This window comes from Myotis brandtii, unplaced genomic scaffold, assembly GCF_000412655.1.
Source record: "Myotis brandtii unplaced genomic scaffold, ASM41265v1 scaffold4, whole genome shotgun sequence".
In the NCBI taxonomy this organism is placed as follows: Eukaryota; Metazoa; Chordata; class Mammalia; order Chiroptera; family Vespertilionidae; genus Myotis; species Myotis brandtii.
The window spans coordinates 7,347,371-7,374,410 of record NW_005365371.1 but is presented as its reverse complement, the minus strand read 5'-3'; the positions used below and the strand labels follow the sequence as shown (position 1 = coordinate 7,374,410).

At 44.3% G+C, this 27,040-nt stretch overlaps 1 protein-coding gene across 2 annotated transcripts in view; it reads right to left on the bottom strand.

The window, feature by feature from the left end:
* The window catches only part of MB21D2 (Mab-21 domain containing 2), a 123,614-nt gene extending 96,580 nt beyond the window's left edge, over window positions 1-27,034 (bottom strand). For both annotated transcript variants that reach the window (XM_005873205.2, XM_014545325.1), the window contains exon 1: window positions 26,811-27,034. In XM_005873205.2, coding sequence (XP_005873267.1) covers window positions 26,811-27,021 — 211 coding nt within the window. In that variant the 5' untranslated portion in view covers window positions 27,022-27,034. The remainder of the gene's footprint in view (window positions 1-26,810) is intronic.
* Window positions 27,035-27,040: the final 6 nt, after the last annotated feature.

The following is a 27,040-nucleotide window of genomic DNA, read 5'->3' as shown; positions in this document are numbered from 1 at the left end:
TGCTGCATTTATATGTACTATATGAAGAAAGCTCAGAGAGGGTGAGTGGCTTGTCCAGCCAGGTACAGAGAGACAGAAAGAAAAGATATAAAAAGTCTCAGCTTGAAATGATAAGATGATAACGCTCTCAAAACATCTCCAATAACTTATTGATTCAATACCCAACAATGCACAAAGTGCTTTCATATACATTATCTCACTTAACTCATCAAATCTATCATTTGTTTTTTGTTTAATGTATTTTTATTTATTTCAGAGAGGAAGGGGGAGGGAGAAAGATAGAAAGATCAATGATGAGAGAAAATCATTAATCAGATGCCTCTGTACACCCCCTACTGGGGATCGAGCCCACAACCCAGGCATGTGCCCTGACTGGGAATTGAACCATGACCTCCTGGTTTATAGGTTGACACTCAACCATTGAGCCACACCAGTTGGGCTATCATTTGTTTTAAAGAAAATATTGTTTCCTCCTATTTCCTTATATTGAACTAGAGGCCCGATGCATGGAGATTTGTGCAAGAATAAGCCTTCCTTCCCCTGGCTGCTGGCACCACCTTCGCTCTGGCCTGGAGTCGCCTTCCGTCTCTCGCCTTGTCACGTCAATTTGTATATTCCCTCCTTATTGGCTGTGGGTGCTGCCATCTTTGTTGCAAAGTTATGGTCAATTTGCATATTCCGCCTTTTTTTTTAGCTAGGACAGTACAATAAAAATGGTCAATTTGCATATTTCGTCTTTATTAGATAGGATAGTACAATAAACATAATTTTATCAAGAGTAGATCTAAGTATGTCACCTTTTAACTTCTGACAAGTCACAAACCTGCAAGTAGGGGGTAGAGCCCTTCTTCCAAGCATAACAGATTAAGATAATATGCCCACCTGCACTAGCTTGTTTGGCTCAGTGGATAGAGCGTAAGTCTCTGGACTGAAGGGTCCCAGGTTTGATTCAGGTCAAGGGCACATGCCAGGTTTCGGGCTCGATCCCCAGTAGTGGGTGTGCAGGAGGCAGCTGATCAATGATTCCCTCTCATCATTGATGTTTCTATCTTTCTCTCCCTCTTCCTTCCTCTCTGAAATCAGTAAAAATATATTTTTATGCCAGGTTTCGGGCTCGATCCCCAGTAGGGGGTGTGCAGGAGGCAGCTGATCAATGATTCCCTCTCATCATTGATGTTTCTATCTTTCTCTCCCTCTTCCTTCCTCTCTGAAATCAGTAAAAATATATTTTTAAAAAAGATAATATGCCCACCTATGCAAAAAGTATCATGAGAACAAGTTACTTCACAAATACCAAATATTCTGTTACCAAACTAAGCCTATTTCTTAAACCACCAACTTGAATTCAACATACACCTACAGAATTTATTCTCTATCCCAAAAGTTATTTCTTTTTCTATCTTACAAAGAGTGTTTGCTCCTAGCGATCTCAGTATGGTAGTTACAAAGGGAATGAAGAAAAGGAGATTGGGAGAAAAATTGAAGATCATTCCTGTCTACAGGGAATAGTAGTTTGATGCTGGTATGTGAGTAAGCAGATCCGTATTGCCACATTTCCATAAGAAAGCATACATCCAGTTTTTCTAATAGTCACCTGAATTCTTAGATGCTGCTAAGAATTGGCCCAGACTAGGAGGTTGGTAACATGGCCCCTGCTGCTACTGGTGGCGCAGAAGCTCAGGGCTGATTAGATTCAATTGTGTGTGTTTTTAATACAATCAAGGCCAAATATGACAGGTCTACAAGACAAACTCAGGCTGCAGACAGTCAAAATGTAACAGCTGGATTAGCATAATGACTGAAAGAGGGAGAGTAAGAAAAGCATCACTAGAGGCACCAACTTTGGCTGTTTCCAAATGGGCAGGAGAAAAGCAAAAGGCAAGTATTTGCAAATGGACTGTGAGAAAGGGGAGATGACAAGAGTTCCCATGTGCAGGATATTTCTAAGAGCTTCCTTCCCAGGGCTAGTGTGCCACCAAATGAGTTTCTTAATTGGCATTACTTAACACAGTACCTGGCACCTAGTATGCAAATAAGAAATGTTAATTCTTTTATTAGTAGCAGTAGTTACCATTAGCTTCCTTACTCCCAAGCTCCAAGGGCCCTTCCTTTACCTCTATACCTTGTTTCCTAAGCCCGTTTTTCTACAAATTACTCTTTCTACCTCTGTGATTTTATAAATAAATTAGAGGCCCGGTGCATAAATTCGTGCACCAGTGGGATCCCTTGGCATGGCCTGCACCCTCTCGCAATCTGGGACCCTTCGAGGGATGTCAGATAGCCAGTTTCGGCCTGATTCCCGCAGGCCCAATCCAGACAGGAGGGAGCCAAATCCCCACAGGCCCAATCCAGACAGGAGGGAACCCGATCCTATGCGTTGAGCGTCTGTCCCCTGGTGGTCAGTGCACATCATAGCAACTGGTCAACTGGTCGTTCAGTCGCTTAGGTTTTTATATATATAGATAGATGTTCTCTTATAGTTTGGGTCTTGAATTATTTCCTAGCCAGAACTCAAGTATGCCACTGACTGGGAGTTCAGATAGTTCTGCCCCCATTTTATAGATGCGAATTTAGTAACTGAGTCTCTGAACATCTAACCCAAAGCACGTCCCCATGTATCAGCCTACCCGCCTGTAGTAGCCCATAAACTCTAGGTAGAAAGGCTCAGAAAAGTCTTAAGTCAGGAGTCTACTGAATTCTTTTTAATTTTCAGTCATTGCTTATTAATATGGCCAGTACAGGCTGACTCGAGGCTAATGTTACAGCAACTGAAAAGCAGAAAGTAACTCTATAATTCCCTAATGGTTCTAATAGTAACACAATGGGCATAGAATTATGTACAGAGAGGAGGAAATTGTATTAGACGCCTCTGAACCTTTGAAATTGCATTACTTAGAACCTTGGCAAATGAGCAGTAAGTATTTAAAGAAGATTAAGATGCATTTCCCATTTGGTGTGCTATTTAATTTGCACGAAAATATTTAGCTGTCACTGTCGGTGTACACAGCTCGGGGCCCTCTCAGTGCCTTCCACGGAGCAGTCACAGCAGCTGCGTGGGCAGCCCTGAGCTTCTGCACCACCAGTAGCAGCAGGGGCCAGGTTACCAACCTCCTAGCCTGAGCCAAACTCCCCTGGAGCTTAATGAGTCATCCTGCTGAAAGCCATAGGAGAGGATCTGAGCTTCCCCACATGTTGTGTCTCATGACCTGACACCATGACTTCCTCAAATGAGACCAGAAACTGTTCTACAGACATTCCCTCGAAAAATAACAGCCCCCAAACCAATCACTGCAGCAAATCTCCTTATCTACTCCAGGAATTTCAAAGGTATAGCAATTTGATGCAAGTTTTGATATCACTAAGAGCAAGATGACTCTATTTATGAAATCCTAAAAGCATAGAGTAAGACAGCTCAATTTCCTCATTTGACAGAAGGGGAAAGTGAAGGCTGGAGAGGGGAAGTAACTTGCCGAAGATGATGTAATAGGGTCTCAAATGCCCATTACAGGACAATAGTCCATTTCCTGAAAGACCTGGGAAACATCCCTAACAATTCTTAGCCTTGTTGAGGCAGGCTCCCCTGACAATCTCTCAGGGCCCAGCCCAGGCATTCCCTATGCCCAGGTTCTTTCCTCCCCAACTGAGTTTTGAGTAGAGCATGGTCCCTACCTGCACCCCTGCATTCCCTATGCCCAGGTTCTTTCCTCCCCAACTGAGGAGAGCATGGTCCCCACCCCCACCCCCCAACTTTCTTGCCTGCCCAGCCTTCTACCTGAGCCCTCTGAAGACAAGTACAGAGCCTTTTTCATCTTGGAGATCTCTACCTATCATCACAACAGAGAAGCAACAGGTAATTGGAGCAATAAACCCAAGAACATCTAAAAGCTGCCAGAATCTTACAAACTTTTGCCCATAGTCCACAAGGCCAGTCTAATTTTTTTTTTTGAGAGTTGTTAGAGCTTCCACTTCTATTCCTGATAAAGTTCCAACACTCCATCTTTAAGACGCCCTCTTCTCTCCACCCAATACCTCATCCTTCCATCTCCCACCTGAGCAATGGGAACAAGCATTCTTAATAGTGATGACCCATCTCTCAGGGCAGCCAGTCCTCCAGGGAAAGATTCCTTAGGCTTGTTCTCACCCAATCACAATAAAAAAGATAGATTGAGAAGAAAGATAAGCATTAATAAGAAATCTCTTCTTTGTCTAGCATCTTAGAACACATTCCCAAGCTCTTCTCAGTCTTTCCAAGATTCTTTTTGGTATCCAACTCATCATCAAGTTCACCAACGCCCTCTATACAACCCGCCAGTCACTGAGTCCTACAGAAACAAGAAATGAAGGCAACCGGGTGGTGGGTGGGGGCTGTTAGGGAACTAACTCTCCATGGCCTCCACTTCTCAAGAGCCCTGGAAGAGCAGAGTGTCTTCTTAATACCTTCACTCTGGTCTGGGGCCCACCTTCTTCATTTCAACAGCAGGTGCCCACTCTCCAGCCCACCCTAAATTCTTCAGAGTATTGGTATAATCTTGTTTGTTGTTAATCCTCACCCAAGGCTATTTTTCCATTGATTTTTAGAGAGAGTGGAAGGGAGGGGGAGAGACAGAGAGAAAGAAACATCAATGTGAGAAAGACACATGGATTGGTTGCCTCCCACACACACCCCGACCAGGGCCAGGGATGGAGCCTGTCACGGAGGTAAGTGCCCTGGATCAGAATCGAACCCAGGACTCTTCAGTCCACGGGTCAATGCTCTACCCACTGAGCCAAACTGGCTAGGGCAAGAATTGGTATAATCTTTAACTCCACATCAGATTTCAGAGTGGGAATTCCACATTCTCCCACACCTGAATACATACTACAATCATTTCCAAGTCAGGTCTCCCTAAATTATCTCCCTCTCTTCTAAGTGACAATTATTAGTATAAGCATCAATTACTCTAATCCAGCCAGAGAAGAGGTTTTCAATCATGCAGCCCATCACTGTGGAGGGGGGAGTGGGTAGGCTCTGTCCCTTCCTGCAGGCCCCTTGAGCTGGGTTTACAGAGTGATTGGGTACGTGTCCTGCTTGGTCAATCCTACACTTTTCTGAAATGTCTGGGAAAATATTAAGGTAGAAGAAATATCTGTTCCGTTTCCTGGGAAATCTAGCTTTCATTTATTTACAAAACAAAATGGGGGAAAAATCAGTAGCAGCTCCATTCTACCTACACAAGAAAATGTTGAGCCAATATGTTTGAACAAAGAATCACACTAGACACTAGATCGTTATGACCATTGGTCAGATAACTTTTTACCAACTTCTCTGTTCACCAGCTGACCTACTAAGCCTATTTCAAGGAGGTAAAAAAAAAAAAGGATTTTCAGAAAAACATGGGAAAGGCAGTTTCATGTACTATGTTGCTCATTTAATATACTACACACCCACTAATTTAATCCTTAAACTTCATGAAGTTGGCATTCTCATCAAAATCTTTAGAAACTAAAACAGAGTATAAAATTAAAAGACAAAACACATCTTTTTTTTTTTTTATCACAAATGGGATTGAATTTAGCACCAGTCGCATCCCCAGTAGCTTTTCCAGAACTGCCACCTTCACCATGAAGCTCCCTGACATCTTTTATCCCTGTTTTATTAAAGAAAAAACAGGCTCAGAAAGGACAGCTTGCCCAAGGTCCCACAGCTATCCCCTCACAGGCTAAGATCTGCCTGATTCCAAAGTCCACATTCCTTCTTCCCACTGCCCCACCCTGCTTCCGTCACCTCTGAGACAGACACGCCTGTGTATTTCCTATTTGTGGCATTGATGTCTGCCCTCCCTTCCCTATTCAGAAGGACAAAAGCACTGGTATTGTTCCTGTCAAACAATAAATTTACGCAGAACCGAACATTTTGCCTACAGAACGCTGGCCTGGTGTCCTGTTAGCATTTCATGGATTTTGGCAACACCACAGTTGGCTAACTACTGAGTATTTCAACAGGCAATAATGCGGCTACAAGTCTTTGATATTCGGAATTCAACTTTGGGGGGGTCTTGGGTATCATTGCAGGAGCTTGCATATGGCTGTGGGACCCCCACAGGAACAGAGGACATGGGATGAAGGGAGCAGAGCTGCCTCCAGATAATGAGTAAGAAATGGTGGGAAGAGAAAGCAAGGGAGAACCAATAGCTCTCCTTTCCACCCTGATTTCTTAAAGGAACATCAGGGTGCAACAAAAATAATAAATCCCCTCCATGAGAAACAGACATGATAAGGAAAGAGAAGATGGGGTAGTTAATAGCAAACATGTTCCATTCTATATAATTTTCCCTCAACAGATCAAACACCTCTCTGGGGGCCAGAAGGTATTTATTACAAGTTGGTGACAGATGACAAAACTGAGGCTCAGAGAGGTTACATAGCTTGTTCAAGGTCCCCACGCTGGTCAGTAACAGCGAGAATACAAGGACCCAGTTTCTGGACAGCTCTTTCTGCTCACAAGCCTCTGAGAGATGGACAGGAGGTCTCCCACTCAGGGGTGAAGTCATTAAGTTGCCTGTTACCTTTCATACCAGCAACTTGCTGTGTAGCAATAGAGATAAGTGAGGACTGTGACAAACTTAAAAGTGTGGCATTTGTAAAGGAGGCAGCTACTGCTCAAGACCAGGTGATCTGGGCCATACAGGAAATAAGGCCTAGTTCTTCTAGCGTTTTAAGCTGGAAATCTGGTTTTGTGAAAAATCTCCCAACTTTTTGAAATGTTTGCTCTAAATTTTTAAAAACATCATGCAGGTCAAATCAAATGCATGTACAGAAGAAATGGAGCTCATGGTAACCAGTTCTAAATCTGATGTAGATGTAACAAAGACCCAAATCAAAGGCTGCTTCGTGATAGAGATCCCAGGGGCATGGAGTTATTGATGCTATAAATCCATATGCCCACCATGCATTGTCTCTCATGAGTACAGACTACTATTTTTCAAATATATGTAGATGCTATTATGAAAAAATTCAAAGTCACTTACATGATTAAGTAAATTCATAGTAGCTTTCTATAACTACTCATTTTTTTCCCACTGAACTGACAGTAAAAATATAACCACTATCATTTGAGTTCCTTATATTTAGAAAAGGTTGGAAAGGATTGGACTAGACAACTTCTAAAGTCCACATTTTTATAATTCCTTGATTAAATGATGCAGAGGTGGGAAACTAGGAAAGGAAAAGAAGCCCCCTGAACACACTCATGTATAAACTTAAAACCCAGTACACACATGGCCATCATCATAAACTATTCACCACCTAACTGTTAAGTTCAAGAACAAAAACAAAATAACCAACAATACCAGCCATATTCATTGAGCCCCTCCCAAATATTTATTAAATAATCACATTTCAGGCAAGTAAAAAAAAAAAAACAGATACATGATAGACTATAATTGATTTTTTATGGGAATGGGACATGTCAGACATCAGTCACAAATAATGACAAATTCAGAACTGATCAGTGCAACTATGCAACCTGTGAAACCAAGATGCCCATTTGGGAAAAACTGTCCTATTCTGTGCCAGCCTGAAAGGCCTCTTTAAGAAATATTGATCTGACTGAGCTGAGATCTTATGGGTAAGTAGAAGTTAGTAAGTTGTGTGGGCTGTGGTAGAAGGGATGGGACATTCCAGCAAAAGGCCTCAGTGGGAGGGGATGTGGTATTTCCAACGAACTGAAAGGCCAGTGTGGCTGAAACCAAGAGGGTGAGGGCCTCTGAGGTTTGAGTTGAGGTTGAAGAGGCCACAGGAGTCAGAGCCCTGAGGCCTTCTAATCATGTTCAGAAAATCTGGGCAATGTCAATACCTCACATGGCACCTAGCTCATATAAGGTATGCAAGAAACATACAGTAAAACTGAACGGTGGCAGGAGAGAGTGAGCAGGAATTGCTGGGTCTTTGAAGGCCTAGTAAAATAGGCTAAGGAGTTTAAACTTCATGTGAAGAAGGATGGGCCGCCCTGGAGGGTTTAGGCATATTTCAAAGATGACTTAGCATGGAGAATGGGTTGAACAGATGCAAGATTGGAAGAAGATTATTGCAGTAATCCAGGAACTAGATGGCAGTGGCCTGGCCTGGGTGGTGACAGTGGGAATGGAGAGAAGAAAACAGAGTCTAAAGAAAGAGGCAGAATTGACGGGCCTCAGTTCCTCCTCAGCACTGGGATAGGAAGGTGGGGAGAGCTGCATGACTGCAAAGCTCCTGTCTTGGGCACTCTGTGAATGGTGGTGTGGTTGCTAAGGAGGAACACGTTTGGAGCACAGAAAGATTCCCTTTGGACACCTGATTTGGGGCACCTTTGGGACATCCAAGTGGAACTGTCACAGAGGTAGTCAAAGGTCCAGATGGACACAGGTTTGGGGAGTAGCAGCAGAAGCGCTGCTGTAAAAGGATGGACTGGAGAAAGCATAAGGAGAGAAGAGACAGAAGCAGTCATCAAGGGCTGGACAAAAGAATATAGGTCTGTCCTTTTCATGGAGACTGAGGAAGAGAAGAAAAATAGGACAAGTATGTTGCCATGGAAGCCAGAGGAGGAGAGTTCAGGAGAGAATGGTCAACAGTGTCAATTTGGAGAAGGAATGAGAAACCCAGCACCACGTTCTGTTTTGTTTTGGTTTTTCCTTCAAGGCATTGATCATAATCTATACTTTTTTAAAAAAAGAAATGTTTTTATTGATTTCAGAGAAAGGAAGGGAGAGAGAAAAAGAGAGAATATCGATGATAAGAGAGAGGCATCCATCTACTGCCTCCTGCATGCCCCCCTCACCGGGGATCAAGCCCACAACCTGGGCATGTGCCCTGACTGGGAATCAAACTGTGACCTTCTGGTTCATGCATGGGTTGATGCTCAACTACCGAGCTACACAGCCAAGCAATAATTTATACTTTTTTTTTTCATTGTCCATCTCCTTCTAAGACTTGCATAAACAAGATGAAGGTTTGCACCCCATTGTGCTGCTACTGTCTGGCAGAGGACTTGTTGCAAGGAGGTTCTTCAAGGTCTTTGGAATGTTTAGGAAGGAATCAGTAATGAAGGAAAAATGGCAGGTGAAGGGGGCAAGAGTAATACCTGGGGGGTTGGGGGCGTGTCTGAGCAGAGAGAGAATGGGATTCAGGAGACAGGAACAGGGCTTGGTTGGTCTTGAATTACACAAAGATACTTAGTAAAACCATTTCCCACCAATCCTGTTCCTCAAGAACCAGAGATTATAAAATTCCCTCCCTTGCCTTAGCCAGTTTGGCTCAGTGGATAGAGCGTCGGCCTGCAGACTGAAGGGTCCACTCAAGGGCACATACCTGGTTTGGAGGCTCAATCCCCAGTAGGGGTCGTGCAGGAGGCAGCTGATCAATGATTCCCTCATCATTGATGTTTCTATCTCTCTCTCCCTCTCCCTTCTCTCTGAAATCAATAAAAAATTATCCACAAAAACAAAATGGAAGAGGCATTGGTATATTCAGAATTAAAGTCCAGATGCCATATCCATAATGGTTCTAGTCTAATAACAAGACTGTGGTATGGGACAGTTTATAAACACAACATTCCATGAAATGTTCCTGTCCAAAAAGAATAGGCTACCAAATGAGACAAACCTGCAAAAAGCACTCTGTAAATTAGTGATACACAATTGGTAGCTGTTATTAACTATTTTGACATGTCAGTGTTCACTTAAATGTCAGCTAAAATTTATTTGAACGAAGACACACTTGAAGAACATTTTCATGTGGGGGAAAAAAAAATTCCCTCCCTTGATTTTCTACGTTATTCAGATAGGTTTGCCAATTCCAGATGTTTCCATTCCCACTGATATTTTATTGCAGGAAAACCGTGAGTCAGTAGGCTGGAAATGAGGCTTCTCTGAGCATTCCATTTCCAAGCCTCTGAATCATGAGCAGCACTAAGATCTCAAGAAGTTATTTCATCCCAGCAACAGATTTCATAGCATGATGCCGACGTGCTTCAATGCTTTAAGACAAGTCAAAGTACCAGCGTCTGCCCTTAAAAAGCAGGGCAACTGGTCCAGCCTGTGTGGCTCAGTGGTTGAGTGTCGACCTATGAACCGGGAGGTCACGGTTCAATTCCCGGTCAGGAAACATGCCAGGGTTGCAGGCTGGATCCCCAGTGTGGGGCGCGCAGGAGGCAGCCCATTGATTATTCTCTCTCATTGATATTTCTATCTCTCTCTCCCTCTTCCTTCCTCTCTGAAATCAATAAAAATATATATTATTTTTTAAAAAGCAGGGCAACTGGACAGGGTTATTTAACAAATATTCACTTTTCAAAAGTAGGCACTTACAGCACTAAAGAAGCAGATCCCTTAGTTCACATAAACCCCAATTCAATTTATAAGTTTTGATTTCAAAGTAACTTTCTCAAGAGTACATTTTCGCCTCTGCCTTTCACTGAAAAAAGATCTGCTCCCCGTTCTCCCCACAATGGTAGACTACATTAGCTATGTTCTAATTAAACATTCTAAATCTGGAATGAAACCCACCTTGCGGTGGGGAGGAGTGGAGGAGAGAGCCTGGCGTCATAAGACTGCCCTAATTTACTTAGCATCAAGGGCCCAACTGACCTTTATACAGCCTTAAATCAATCAGGCAGCTAGGACACACCTCCTTACTTTCAAAATGAAGAGACTGTGGCTAAGATATGATTCCATACAAAAGACTTTCAATAAACATAAAGCACAATCATCCAGAGAATATTTTCTCTGAGGGCTGCTGAGGCCAAATGATGGAATGGAAAGACTCAGGACCAGGAGCCATAGTTTCATGTTAGCACCTGGCTTCCAGGACAGTAAAACCATCATCTTTTCCATGCTGCCCACTATTCCCACACTTCCATCCTCCCCCTCAAGGTTTAGCACCACCTCGTGTTTATATGCCTGCAACCAACACAGAGCCTGGCATTGTAGTGGTACTCACTGAAAGGAGTTTTTAGGGGTAAAATAGGCAGGTTTAGGGAGTTTTAGGAAGTAGGGGGTCCATGGAAGAGGGGGGCATAGTTGGTTGGGGCTTGGAGCTGCCAAAAGGCATACATTCACAGAGAACAAAAGGTGCCACAGGATAAGAGGAGAGGAAGACACCCATTCACAGAAGAGAGGGAAAAGCCACAGGGTATGGGAAGAAAGAGGAAACAAACTTTCAGAGGATAGAGAAATGCTGACAAATGGGAGAAAGAGGAAAACAGATTTTCACAGGAGATAGAGAATTCTACCACTGAAGGAGGAGAAAAAGGAGGTGGCACCACGTGGGGTCTGAGCTTTGGAGTTAATATTCTACCAATTGGAAGGCAGCATCCAGAAACAAAGAACTGCAGACCTTATAAACCTTAGGAAAAAGGAGCTTAGTGGGCCACCATCTTTGGGACCCCCTCCCTACGTGGGAGTCTGTACTTGTTTCCAATAAATATCCACCTTTTCAGCTACCACCTTTTGTCTGTGGCTTCATTCTTCAAATCCATCTGGACAAGAACCCGGGAAAGAAATCACCCCTGCATCCTGCTCAGGAAAAACCACCATTGGCTATAATTGTGCTGGGAGGGCCCTGCCCTCCAGCTGGGACTTGCATGTGGCAATGAGAGGACCCTGTCCTTTCATTAGTCTGAGGCTTGGACCTGGCCAAAACACCGTAACCGCGCCCCACAGTGGGGTCTGAGCTTTGGAGCTAATATTCTACCAATTGGAAGGCAGCATACAAAAACAAAGAACTGCAGCCCTTATAAACCTTAGGAAAAAGGAGTTTAGTGGGTCACCCTCTTTGGGACCCCCTCCCTACGTGGGAGTCTGTACTTGTTTCCAATAAATATCCACCTTTTCAGCTACCACCTTTTGTCCGTGGCTTCATTCTTCAAATCCATCTGGACAAGAACCCGGGAAAGAAATCACCCCTGCATCCTGCTCAGGAAAAACCACCCTCTCATCACGTTTTCGAAAGGTGCAAGAAGGGATGGAGTTGGACTGCCTAGGTTTCAATGCAGCCTCTATCACCAGCCTGAGCAAGTGACTTCCTCTATAGTTTCCTTATCTCTAAAGCCAGGGAAAGTAACAACCCCCTCAACAACCCCCTCACCACAGGATTGTTTGAAGATAAACGAGTTAATGATTCTAACACAATTGGAACAATACCTGGCACACAGTGGGGAAGAGTTTCCCAAGACCATAGTCATCCTTACCCCCATCAGTCTGACCTCCAGCAAGTCTCCGTCCACTGGGGGGTTAAATTTCCCCACCAGTGAAATCATGGGTGGATGGACTGATCTCAGGAAGATCCCCAATGGCTCAGCTCGTCTATAATGGCTTGAATCCTATTACAGCTCTAACTCCTGCTCAGGCTGAGCTCTCGGGGGGGGGGGGGGGGGGGGGTAGTGCTGGCTCTCCATCAGGTCCCAGAAGCTCTCTAGCCCTCTGAGCTTCAGCTCCTTCCAACCACAGGTTGGCCCCAGGGTCCTGTAGTCCACACTTCCATATTTTCAGAGATGAAAATACTCGTCGTGATCCTCAAAGCAGTGAAAACAGCACAGGTGTGAGGAAAGGACACACTTCACAGAAAGAAACCAAAGGGAGAGACGAGGAACAATCAAGACAAAAGCAAACACCACAGACCAGAAACACACTGTGCCCATGGGGTTGTTTATTTAGCATGCTTTGTCTTACAGCACTTCAGAGAACTTCAAACTACACAGGCAGCTCTGGAGCAGGGGGCCTGTTCCTTACCTTGAAGTACAGTCTGCTCAGAGGGACTACCCCCCCCCCTTCAAACCCAGGAGGACCCTTGGGGAGCAAACTCTTTAGAGGGGATGGGCTCAGGTACAAGCAGCTTTCTCAGGAAGCAGTTACGTGCTGGACATTTACCTCATCTCCACCGGCCCAAAAGCAAGATCAATGTTCAGGATGATCAAATCCCCTTTCCTTTCTGGGCCTCAGTCTCCACTTCTGTAAAATGGAGCAGGGAGGAACTCTGCCCAACTAATTTCCAAATTTCCTAGCAGGATTAAAATTGTCACATTCCTATCCATGACTTCCATTTTGCAGGGGGAAAGGATTTGTTTTAAATGATAAAAAATAAGGTTTGTAGTCATTTGCTGTTTTCTGCCTGAACCTAGACTTCCTGGGTTCAAATCCCCAGTCTACCAGTAGCTCTGTGACCTTGGGCAAATTACTTAACCTCTCTGTGCTTTGGAAGTCTCATCAGTAAGTAAGAATAGGAAGAATAACCCTTCCTCATGGGGTTGGTGTTAGGATTAATTCAGTTGATATACATAAAGTATAATGTACTAAGGACTGTGCCTAGTGTGGCTATTATTTTCAAAGTTACATACCAGTAGTTTTCTATTCAAAGGGAATTATTTGGGAGACAGTATGCTAGGACTAACACCAGTGCGCACGCTCACACACACTTGGCAGACAGACAGGAAACCTAGGTTCCAGTTATGATTCTGCCCCAAACTAGCTGTATGCTTATGGACTGAACCACAGCTCCTCTCTGGGCCTCAATTTCCAGAGCAGACAGTATAAGGTTGCCCTAAAAGTATTCAGATCAGAGGTGAAATACTGACAGCCACAGTGTTCTGTTTAACCTGTAGTTTTACACGACATTGTGTTCCTTTGAGATTTGATTTTATTCTAAGTATTTTAAAAATCTGGAGATTTTCTATAAATATCCAGATTAATCGGGTCTCTTAAAACATCCAAAGTTCTATCAGTCCTGGCCCCTTTAAGCAATGGCTCTGAAAGGGTGGTCTCCAGACCAGGAGCAGCTCATCACCTGGAGACTCAGTAGAAATACAAACTCTTGGATCCCAGACCTGTTCAATCAGAAACTTCAGGAGTGGGGCTGGCAACCTGTTTTAACGCCATTGTAGTGAAGGAACAGCTGGCAGGGGCTGAGAGCAGTGACCCCTTTTAGAAAAAAAGATGTAAAAGGTGATCTCATTCCCCAGCGCACCCCCTTTCCCCCACTCCTAGGTGTCCTTGACTCTGAACCCAAAAACCAGTAGGGGCTGTCCACCACTGTCGTTTTCCTTAACTGTCCAGTCCCTGGTGGGCCTTTGGCTCACCAGCTCGTATCTGGATGAACCACGCCTTCTCACAACAGGACTATGAGCCCCTCGGGCATTGATGCCAGTAGGTTTATGTTATTCCAAATCAGAACCACAGCCTGTATGACAACAGGCTGCCCACACCAAGGGCACAGTTAAAAGAACAAACTGTTGAGTCTCCTTTATTAATCACAATCCACACAAGCAGCTGCTGTAAGAACAGCTGTGGCTGCTAAAAGGGTGATCTTGAAGCAGCATAGAAAAGTGCTTACAAGTTCAATACCAATAGCAGACACGTGCAGACTTGTAATCTGTTGGCTTGGTTCTTCCTACAGATCTTCCCTGCTTCTCTCTGGACCGGAAATCCTCCTTCTTCCCCACCCTGGGACAGAGTAGGTGGGTAAGGGAGAAGGTTCTTAGAATTAGCATAACACATAGAATTTGGGATAACCTTTAAAGGACTTGAGTTTGATCCTACCTCGACCTTTTTGTGACCTTAACTTCTCTTGACCATCAGTTTCTCTCTATGTTAAAATAGATAAAATAATAATATCTACTTCAAATGGTTGTTGAGAGAAGTCAAAATTACATTATTCATATAAAAGGATTTTGTAAACCGTGGAAAACTAGATAAAAGTCTTATTATTGTCCCATGAAAACTGCTGTTTGACCCATAAGTCATCTAATATAGCACTCAGTTTCTAGCCAGGGACAATCAGGAAACACATAGAATTTGGGATAACCTTTAAAGGACTTGAGTTTGATCCTACCTCGACCTTTTTGTGACCTTAACTTCTCTTGACCATCAGTTTCTCTCTATGTTAAAATAGATAAAATAATAATATCTACTTCAAATGGTTGTTGAGAGAAGTCAAAATTAGATTATTCATATAAAAGGATTCTGTAAACCGTGGAAAACTAGATAAAAGTCTTATTGTCCCATGAAAACTGCTGTTTGACCCATAAGTCATCTAATATAGCACTCAGTTTCTAGCCAGGGACAATCAGGAGAAATCAGAGAATCACATGACTACAAAGGGCCTTCTGAGGACCTGTAACCCAACCTTCCTACTCTGCTTCCCTCCCCACCAATCCCTGAATGCCCTGAACAACAGCCAAGCCAAAGGGTGGCCCCACCTAGAATGGAAAACCTTCACCACATTCCAAGAAGGTCACTACATTCTAAGGCACACAGCCCATTCCTTCCACCTTGGGCCTAATCTGAACATAGACCATTCCTCCCTCTAAGGCCAAATCAGACTTGCTATCATTCAAGCAGCCTTGAGAGCTTGAAGCCCACCTCAGCACCTTTGCACATGGTGCCCTGTCCACCTGGAATACTCTTCCATCTTGTCTTCAGATGGCCAGGTCCTTCTTAGCCTTCCATTTCAATGTCTCTTGAAAGAGGTCTTCTCTACTGGTCTTCATTCCATCCTACCTAGTTATCCTCCATCATAACACTCTGTGCTTTGTTTTTTTCATAGCACACATCCCTATCTATTCGTGTGCTTAAACCTTGTTGAATTCCCCCAGAGCAGTGGTCAGCAAACTGTGGCTCGTGAGCCACATGCGGCTCTTTGGCCCCTTGAGTGTGGCTCTTCCACAAAATACCACGTGCGGGAGCGCATGTACAGTGTGATTGAAACTTCGTGGCTCATAGGCAGAAGTTGGTATTTTGTGGAAGAGCTACACTCAAGGGGCCAAAGAGCCACATGTGGCTTGCGAGCCGCAGTTTGGCGACCACTGCCCCAGAGAATAGAAGTCCTATAGACATAGTGACTTTGCTTCTCTTACTCACCACTCTGTGCGCCTCTCTTGTAATTGAGGCGCAGTAGTTGCACCAGTACATGACAGGCACTGCAACATAAGTTGAATGAATATATGAATTAAAGAGTGAATGCTTAATGACATTCCATGAATATTGTAGATATTCAAATAATTGTTAGAAGAAACAAAAATCTAAGCAAGACTTACACCAACTCTCACTATTGATTTAACTCAATTCACAAATAGTAATCATGGCTTCTTGTATTGAGGAAAAATATAAAAAATAAACAAATTGAGCAACAACTGCCCATGCCACCTTTATGCATAGCAGCACTGGCCCTAGTTATCTGTCTCTTTATCTTGTATAGAGGAAATTCATGAAAAGGCACTTAAGTGGACAAAAAACAGATAGCTGTTTCCTGAAGAGAGGGCCTCACATAATACCATAATTATAGACTGTCTTTAAAGAAATGACTCAGCTGGCAAATGCTTACCCAAGTCCACTGTGAAACTGACAGGGACTCTAAGAACCAGTTGGGCAGGGCCTAACAATCAGATGTGGAGAATGCATACCTATAGGGCATGTACTTACCCATTCCACCATCTGGCAGCCTCATGGGCTATATACCTGTGGTTCAGAGGGAAGGTAGAAAACCCCAGAGAGGAATGAAAGCTGCTACCATGGCCTTGTCTGAGAATACAGACACACCCCAGCAACCCACGAAAGATGCCGAGGGTAAAAAAGCCTACAAGCTCTTGGCAGGCAGTGTGCTGCAGCAGAAGACACTCAGATCTGGTGGAGTCCAATTCTACATTTTACTCTACAATCTCCAACTGTCATATCAGTCTCAGAACTAATCCCATCTGTAATGTGGTGCTGGAAGCCGGTCCATCCTTGCTGCTTGACACAGTCGCTGCAGGAAAGAAACATCTGCACAGCATATGTTTCAAGGGACCTGGCATATATAGCATATTGTTCTTAATATGTTTGCTCTCCTTAAGCGCCATGTGTTTTAACCAAGGTCACCTCTCCGAGAAAGGTTGTTTCCCCAGGTAGGGATTTTTCCCTGAGGTTAGGGAGGGGATACAACCCCTTAATTAAGTGCCAGGCGGGTAGTTAAGCTACATAATCTGTACTCCCTGGAATGGAGATAAGAAACGCCCTAACCTTTGTAATAGAAATTGACAGGATTAAAATCAACTGGTATAAATATAGATGTAACAAGGCAATAAACATCAGATCCTGATCAGTTCCTAACCAGAACTCCGACCAGAACTTTGGCTGGAGATCCTGGCTAGAGGTCCTGACTAGGCTGCTGATCAACTGAAGGCTGTCTCCGTGTCATTCCTTCTTCGCCGACTCCGTCCACACCTTTGGGGATCCCTGGACCTGCTGGGGTCGGACCCCGACAATGTGGGTTCATAGTTCATATACAACCTTTCTCAAAGGCCTGTCCAAAGAATGATACCATGCCATACCAGATGTGAATATGTATAATCGGTAAAGCACTGAACAAAGGTGAGTTGTTGAGGTCAAGTAATAGTAGTTTATAATAATGAAGTATCATTGTGGTGAGCCGGCACGGTCATGGCATACTCAGCCCCACATTGGGCGCCTTATGTGCTGAGCCAGCTCAGCCAGGTTCAGTGACCTTGAGAGGGGGTGGTGAAGGATGGAGAAAAGATAGACAAGAGAAGAAAGCTGGGTCTGGGTGGGACGCTGTCCTCTCTGATGGAGAGCTAGTGACAGCACCACGGACTACAAGCCATGTCTTTATTTTATAGCCAGATTTCACGAGGCAAAGTAAGGGAGTGGTCAAGATGTTTACAACATTCTCGTGGGTTTCAATACTACTCAGTTACATGCACCTGAACTCTATCAAGCCCACATCACTCAGGCACATAGGTTCAAGCTTACAACTATAGCTGTTGGCTATAATTGTTCGGGGAGGGCTCTGCCCTCCAAGCTGGGACTTGCACGTGGCAATGAGAGGACTGTGCCCTCTCATTAGTCCGAGGCTTGAACCTGTCCAAACACTGTGGCTGCTCTCCACATATCATTACAATTTGGACTCCAGAGTAGGCAACTGAAAACTTGCAGGTGGACTGGTAAGCACATGGAACACCTCCACGGGAAAGATGGCTTATACTGTCTCTGCAAGGCTTCACATGTAGGCATGCAGGAGATCCACGAGTACCCTGTATTCACGTGGTAGAAAAGTCAGGGTCTACAAGAAAGAGACATTGCCCCAAGTTACTATTTACTGCTCTCAGTCAACAAACTATAGTAATCACTTGGGACATTTCTTAATTGCCCTATGGTAACTTTAAGGGCATTATTCTTGGAATGCAGAAAAAGACTCCGCTACTACATAAGATCAGATTAAGATTCTCTTGACCCCAGCAAAGATGAGATAGCATGGAAAATCATAAAGAGACAACGTCAGGAAGTGCTCATTCCTTAAAAAGAGCCTGAAATAAGCTTCACACAGAAGGGCTCTTTTAAAGTGAATCAAGTAACTGAACACTCTGTGAGCACCTACTATGTACATGACCCCAATGGGTGCCGCAAAGATCAATGAGCCAGGGATTCTTTAACCTAGGGCTTGGGAAAGAATGTGCTAAGAGATATAAAAGAGGTCCAGGTGTTAGGAAAACAGAGGAAAGGTAAATTATTTTCCACTCAGAGAGATAGAGGAAATCTTATGAGTCAAGTGGCATTTGAACTAGGAGAAAAAAAAAAACAAAGTAGAGATAAGGTGTCAGAAGACCGTCTGTCGAAGCTGAGACTTAACTGCCTCTGTGACAGGTCTTGACAAACTGGAAAAGCCAATGAACCCCTGCAAAAAATAAGTGTATTTAAATGAATGTGATAAAATTACACAGGACTTCAAAAAAAATAGTAGTGAAACACAAAATGCATTTAAAAAATAAATTTGTGATAGAGTTCCATGTGATTCTTTATGAATGCAGTAAATAAAATCCAATAGCAAGTCTAATAGCCACCATAATTTCAAAGCAGCAATAAATCATTTGAGATATCAAATCATAGTAACAGCTTTAATGTGAAAGTATTGTGTTTCTGTAAGCAGCAAAAGCAAAAAACATAGGTTCTTCTATGGTTTGTTACCTACTTTTATAATGGAAGGAAATGCTATATTTCAGTTAGAGGTTCATAAAAATAAAGATGCAGCGTTTTCCCATTCAAGTTCACAAGGTTTATGCTCTTATTACCATGGATCCAGGTTAAGAAATCCTGATAGAGAAAACAGCCTAAAGCAAAGGAAGAAAGTGAAAAATATGGGTGGTGTTTTGTGACCATGCAGAGCATGTAAAGACACAGATAGGAGATGACATCAAAAAGACGGTAAAACCTTCAGAAGTCACCAATACGAAGATTCATAATCCTCAATTATTAAATCACAGAATGTGCTCTAAGTTCCAGAACAATGTCTTCTTTTGGAATAAAAGAGGAATGAGAGAAGCTAGGAAAACATCTTTCAGCAGGTTTTAAGTTATAGCTTCTTTTTAAAAGTGTTGTGGATGACAGCACAGTCATAAATTGACAAAAAAAAGCACACATCCAATATGAATACTGTTATGTAAAACCTTATGCACATGAGAATGAGTGGGTGTAAGGGTGTTTATAAACACAGATGTCTAGAAAAATGTACATCAAATATTAACGTAATTAAAATTTGGAAGTGATTTTACTTTCATCTTTGTATTTTCTATCATTGAAAAAGAGGCCCAAAAGAGGTTAGGGGACTTTATCCAGGGTAACACACAACACACAGTACAAAACAGAGCTGGTACTAGACCTCAGAAATGTCCTTTTTTGTACTGCACAAAAGTTTTCAGATTCAGAATTTAATGTACCTGCATACATGAGGTAGGTCGGCATGCGCTGCATAAGAACGTTTAAGTCAATGGTGGTCCCATAAGTTATAATGGAGCTGAAAAATTCCTATCACCTAATGACATCGTAGCTGTCATAACGTGTTAGTGCAATGCATTTTCACTACTCATGTGTTTGTGGTCATGCTGGTGTAGGGTGTTTATAAAGCCTACAATAGTGTACAGTAATGTCGTTGGCCTTCACATTCACTCACCACTCACTCACTGACTCACTCCGAGCAACTTCCTGTCCTGTAAGCTCCATTCATGGTAAGGGCCCTATACAGGAGGACCATATTTTATCTTTTATACTGTATTTTACTGTACTTCTTCTATGTTTAGGTATGTCTAGATACACAAGTACAATTGCCTATAGTATTTAATACCGTAACATAGTATACAGATTTGTAGCCTAGAAGCCACAGGCTATCCCATATAGCCTAGGTGTGAGGTAGGCTATACCATCTAGCTTTCTTGTAAGTATACTCTATGATGCTCGCATGAAGACGAAATCACCCAACAATGCATGTCTCAGAACAGACGCCGTTGTTAAGTGACACTACGGTAATTATTAGCCCCAACTTACATATTCAGAAATTGAGGCCCAGAGTTTGTTTAGTGACTTGCCCAAAGTCACACAGCAAGTAACTGGAAGAGTTGGGGCTAGAATCCAGGTCTCCTGCCACTCCTGAGAGCAAGAATACTAGTGTCATTGTTAAAAGCAAGGGTTTCCATTAGCCTGTCTCAACTGTGCCATTACTTGCTGGGAAACTTAGGAAATTCCTGAATTTTTTCATTCCTATGGTTCCATATAGTTCTTTACTTCTAAGCATTATGGTGATGATTAAATACAGTGATGTAAACACCTATTACAACCTCTGATACAGAGTACACTCCAATTATCTCAATCTGTATGCCTCCCTGCCCACCTCTGTCCCAGGTACAAGAACTCCAGTTCCAGGAGCCAGCAGACATATCTGCTCATTAGGCTCAGCAGCCTGATTCTAGTCTCGAAAGACAACTGGGATCATGCTCATTGTGCCAGGAGCAGCTCTATTGAATGGGCAATGCACAACATTAGGCCTAACACAGACAGGGTGTAGAGTGCTGACCAGCCAGTTTGGGAATCGCTAGGGATTCTGATTCAATGGATCTGATATGGGACCAGAGATCCTGAATTGTTAAAAAGCTCCAGGAGAGTCTAAAGCAGCGGTTCTCAACCTGTGGGTCCCGACCCCTTTGGCGGTCGAACGACCCTTTCACAGGGGTCGCCTAAGACCATCCTGCATGTCAGATATTTACATTATGATTCATAACAGTAGCAACATTGCAGTTATGAAGTAGCAACGAAAATAATTTTATGGTTGGGTCACAACATGAGGAACTGTATTTAAAGGGCCAGAAGGTTGAGAACCACTGGTCTAAAGCAAGCATGTCAAACTCAAAGGCTAACACAGGCCAAATAAATGAGGTATGCGACCTTCGGGCCGTGAGTTTGACATGCTTGGTCTAAAGCAGCAGTCACCAACTGGTGGTCTGTGAAACACTGGTGGTCCACGAGGTCCAAAAGGTTGGCGACCGCTGGTTTAAGGAAACCTTTGGAGCAGTGGTGGCCAACCAGTGATCCGTGGACCATTGGTGGTCCGTGAGGTCTGACAGGTTGGCGACCGCTGATCTAAAGAGCTAACATTCAATAATGAGTTCTCAGTTTGACAAGAGAGAATTTCACATTTCTGTGAATACAAAAGGGTCCCAGTCTAATCTAGAGCAATGCATTATCCAATGGGCGACACAACAAGGCCATCAAGGGAAGACCAGGATCATCAACAATCCTAGGCTCTTCTGTCAAGGACAAAGAACAGCAACTGCCCAGAGCTATGGAGGATAATTAAAATCAACCCAAACTAGCAGCAAAAATAAATGTTCTGAGGCACCTCCCTGCCCTAGATACATATTGTTGTCGGAGATGGAACAGACTTCACAGATGATCTTGTCCATTATACAGACACAGCACATTAGCAATTTGAACTCTAAGGAACTTGTCAAGACTTGGAGGCCCATAAAGCAATGATTCACAATAAATTCCCTCAATAAATAAATATTGCTGAATGAATTAAGAGAAAAGTCCCATTCAAACACTAGAAAGACAGGGCTTCAAAATGGCTTACTCTGAAAATACAGAAGGTGTCTAAATATATGGTAGGTCTGTCTGGCCGTGCTCCAAGTACCATACCGTAAGTTTAGAACTTAGAAGTGGGCATGTGGTATTTATGGGCCTGAAAAAAGACAAGAGCCAGAAAAACTATTTTCCTTGAGTTGATGGCCAGAAAAGAGAGAAGGGTCTCCAAAGACCCATATGAATTTCTCAACGTTTTGGCTCAGTATTTTGTCCTTAGGACCCTGCATACTGCTTGTAGGCAGTATAACATTCGGTAAATATTTGTTAAATGCATGAAAGTAAGAGAGGGAAAGAACTAGGGAGACAAAGAGTAACCTTCCCTGCTTCTAGAGGCCAAGTAAGCTACTGGGTACCTCATTCCCCAAGGAATGGGGCCTTTTTAGTTGTCTGAACTGAAAGCCATGGAAACTGACTACTACTACAGTGGAAGGAACATGAGAATTTGGGTTCAAATTCAAACTCTGTGTGATCTTGGCATAAGAACTAGACCTCTTTGAACCTCAGCGTCTCACCTTAAAAAAAGAGATAATACCTCATTCACCTATTTCACCTCCAAAACAGGCATGATAATTTTTATCCTTACAAAGCTGTAGGAAGAAAATTATATGAGCTAATGGATTTATGCAAAGTAGCTACTAGCACAATGGTGGGCACACAGTATGAGCTTAACAAGTGGCAATGCATGTTAGAATTAGTCATGCCCTCTAAAGCCAGAGCCTATATTCTCCTAGGCTGCCTCTAATCATACTCCATAGTCTTTCTGATAGCAAACTGAATTATAATTCTAGATTAAGGTCACTAGATTTCCTAATAATGCCCATTTCTTGAAATAAATATTTAAATCATGTATACATTCCTTTTCAGTTTACAAAGTAACTTCACATTCACACATAATTCTGAAATGATGCATTATTGTTATCCATGTTCAGTAGGTGGAAGAACTAAGACTGCTCAGCCAGCAAGAGGCAAAGTGGAATTGGCACAGATTTTAACATTTTATTATAACGGCCATCGTTTTCTTAACCAGAAATTCAAACAAGTAATTTTATTGTTGAATAAAATACTTCAACTCAGCCGGCTTTAGAAATCACCTTAGATGCTGCGTGGATCATCCTAAAATTTATAGTTGAAATCGGAAACAAAATCCTGAAAGCAGAGGCAGTAATAATTTTTAAACAAAGATCTTCCTCTGGTCTTAATGCATCTATTATGAATAGTCTCCAGTAAGAGAGGAACACGTCACAGTCAGGCTGATATATGTTTTAGCAACATCTCTACCATTTATTAGCCATAGGGCCCTGGGTGATTCTTAACCCCAGTAAATTTCAACATTACTCCTAAGGTTGTGTGAAGTTTCTGGCATCGAGAAGGCAAGCAGTCATTTATAGCTACTCTAACAACCATGCCATGGTACTGACCATCCGTTCAGAGTGTAGGCAATCCAAGTGACTGCTTGTCTCCCTCCTGGCTTCTCTAACTTCTGCATACTCCCTGTTCTGCATCTGTTCAGTGGGGACACAACCAGTCTCCAACCAGCCTCGCCAGAGGATGAAGATAACAAAGGAGCTGGCAGAGACATTATGCAAATACTAAATATTATTAAAACATTAATGAACTCTGGCAATTTCCCTGAATTTTGATAAATGGTGTGTATTATGCACGGCCAGCCTCTCACACAATCTGGGCTCTCAAATATTAACCAGAGAATAACAGCAACCACTCTCCTCAAAGACCAAGATGTAGAGAAATAAGGAGTCTAGCTGATTCCAGATAACACCTGCCCCCGAAAGAATCAGAATCTCTGTACATGCCGTAACCGGTTTGGCTCAGTGGATAGAGCGTTGGCCTGCGGACTCAAGGGTCCCAGGTTTGATTCCGGTCAAGGGCATGTACCTTGGTTGCGGGCACATCTCCAGTAGGGAGTGTGCAGGAGGCAGCTGATCGATGTTTCTCTCTCATCGATGTTTCTAACTCTCTATCTCTCTCCCTTCCTCTCTGTAAAAAATCAATAAAATATATTTTTTTAAAAAAAGAATCTCTGTACAAACAGAGACTGTCAGGACAGGCCACGGAGAACACGGTGACCACCAGCAGGTTCAGATCAACTCCACAGTCCATGCGGAGCCCAGCTTGGACAGGGCAGTGGAGTTTGCTGCTGCTGAAAGGTCACTGATTATGACAAATGTCTACCACCACTTTGCTCTTCTGCATATAGTTGTCTCCAAACTAGAAACAAAAAAAGGTTTGGGAAGCTGGGGGGGCTGTAGTCGGGGCTAACAATCATACGTAACAGTGGCTCAAGAGTGACTGCAACTTCCGAAAAGCAGAGAAAGCTCATCCACAGCTCCATTAAAGTGGCTTGCTCTGCCATTTCATTCCGTGCGAGGGGATAAAGTCTTTAAGCTGCTGGCAATCCTCAGGTACAGCTCAAAGGCAGAACAAAGCCAAGAGGACCCACCCCTCCCCCTAAAAAAAAAATCTCCAAGAAAAAAAGGCCGGGTGCCACCCAGTGGCACCTTAACAAGCTGAGGGTCATTAAGACACCTCATTCGCATATTCATGAGAGGCTCAAGGCAGTGGCAAGTGAAACAAAGTGCACAAAAAGAGGTTTTGGTTTTTCAGCCAAGCGAAAATCCGCTTTAGAAAAAGTAAATCCACACAGGGACCCTTGCTGTCTCCAAACCTCCAGTCGTCCAGAGCAGCCAGCACCTCATTAAGGGAAAGCAGGGAACTCACAAATGAATGCAGCACCACACACCGGCAAGCTCATTTGGCCATCTGCCTCCTAGTGTCCAGAGGGGCCAAAGGCTTATATGACACACTCTCCTGATTTTTGTCTCCTGCAGGTGGAACTATCAAATCCCTAGGGAACACGAAAGCTGCCTTTCGCAAGGTCAAGTGGGTAAAAAGGAATAGAAGATAATTTAGTTCACCTGTCAACACAATGCCACTCATGCCATTAAGCACCCAGGAATTAGACATACCTGGGTAAAGGCTTTGCTAAATCAGTGTGTCAGCTGTGGGGTTAACACAGAGGTTCCTAATGTGCTAGGCATTTAAACTTACCCCTCCCCGCATCCTCCGATTTTCTGTTTCAAGACTATCCTGACTGCTGGTGATCCAGCATCTCTTTCTAGTGAACCACTTAGGGCAGGAGACATCAGAACTGATGCAGGGGCTATCACAACACAGTGGCAGACTTGCATTATTTATGTCAAAGAGAAAGACCATCATTAAGCAACTTAAATAACTGCTCTGAACCCACTCGGTGTGTCCCCACCCTCCTGACAATCACTGTGCTGGTTTTCAGATCTGGTAGCTTTGTAAGCTTGTAAGCTGTCCTCTGGAAGCTCACTCCCACATGCAGGAGCGTGGTTTAAAAAAATAAAAACATACTCAATTCCTCTAAAGAGCCGAATGGTTGAATATGTCAACAGAGAGCTTTTCAACCCCATACACAATCTATGATACACGTGGGAAGTGCGGACCAAAAGGTAAAATGCAGCCCCAAGTTTTAACATGCTTTATCCAACTTCTGAACGCATCACTACTATTGGAGTCCACACGTTCAATGTGCATTACCCCCGCCACCCCCACTTGGGCTGCGGAGAGAAAGAAAACCGAGAAGAAAAAAAAGGTACTCCGGTCAGAACCAGCAACAGACAGCCGGCAGAAATGCCAGGAGACGGCAGGAGAAAGGCAAGAGCTCTGTCTCCCTCTTCAATCAAATTTTCCACTGCCTGGAAAACTGACTGAGGATGTATTTGTAGAGAGCACAGGGAGAGACACGCGTTAGGGCAGCGCCACACTTGGGATCCCAGTTCTGCGGGACGTTGCCCGCCAGGCCACAGACTGCGTGCCGGGCCAGGGCGGCGCTGGTGGAGCCGCAGGTGACGAGGGAGGCTCCCAGCAGCGGCCACTCACACTCAAGATCAGCAGCAATAATCCCAACGACGGGACACCTGAGGAGGGGCGCGGTCTCCCAGGCCAGGCTCTATTATTCAACTCACCATTCAATAATCAGTTTAAGGACCCGTAGGTGCCGGGTTAAGGGGTAGCAATGGGTGGCATATTTCTAACCCCCCTCCTCCCGCCCGCCGACGTCTCCCGGGTTCGAATCTCAGGGCACCTCTCTGGGCCAGCGCACTGACAGCACACAAAGAGGAGGGGCTGGCGCTCCCTGGGGGAGGGAATTAGCAATTCCGAGCTCCGCCAGAACCCTAGGGAAGCACCGGAAATGCTTCCGACCGCTTCAAAGGGCAGTCGCTTTGCAAATCGAAGTTGCAACAACTCCGGGCGCCCAGCCTACTTGAGCGGGTTACTAGGGAACACCCAACAAGTTTGGCCGCCAGGGCTTGGCATGACAGCGCCCCGCCGCAGGACCAGAGAAGCAACTTGTCGCTCGGGCGCCGAGCCAGAGCCCCAAGCTATCCCCATGCCCCAAGCTCACCCCACGTCCCAAGCTATCCCCACGTCCCAAGCTCGGGAGCTGACCCAAGGCTCGGCGCGGGTCCGAACCTCCGGAGTCAAATCCCTTCATTGAAAGGCGCCGCCGGGTCTCACCTGAACCGCGCAGCTTCCAGGGGCTTCCCCCACCAGGGATACCTTTCTCCTTGAACACTTCACCTGCCCACCGGTCCTAGCCGGTGAGCAATTAACAAAAGAGCCAGTGAACCGGGGGGAAAGGCACCCGGTGCAAAGTAGAGTAAGGTGAGGAGATAAGGCAGCTCTGCTGGCAGCGGAGAAAGAGGAGGAGAGGCGGAACAGAGATGGGTTATAGCCCAGGCGCCCGGCTCTGGGCAGGAAACCAAGAGGGAAAGAGAGCGCGAGAAGGGGGAAAGGGTGCTCTACCCCGCTTGCCATCACACGCATCCACACCTCCCCCTTTTGCCTCCTTACCCAGCATGGAAAAGATGAAATCCTTGGCTGTGTGGATCTCCAGCGCTCTCTGGTCGTCGTATTCCCGCTGGTCGTGCTTCGTGAATTCTTGGATGAGTTTGTTCAATTCCTCCACCCGAGCGCCGGACCTGAAATCCAGCTCCGGGAACGTCGGCTTGTTGTTGCAGCCCAGGGAGGCTGCCTTGCTGGCGGTGGGAGCCGCCATCTTCATGCAAAACGCGCCGAGCAGC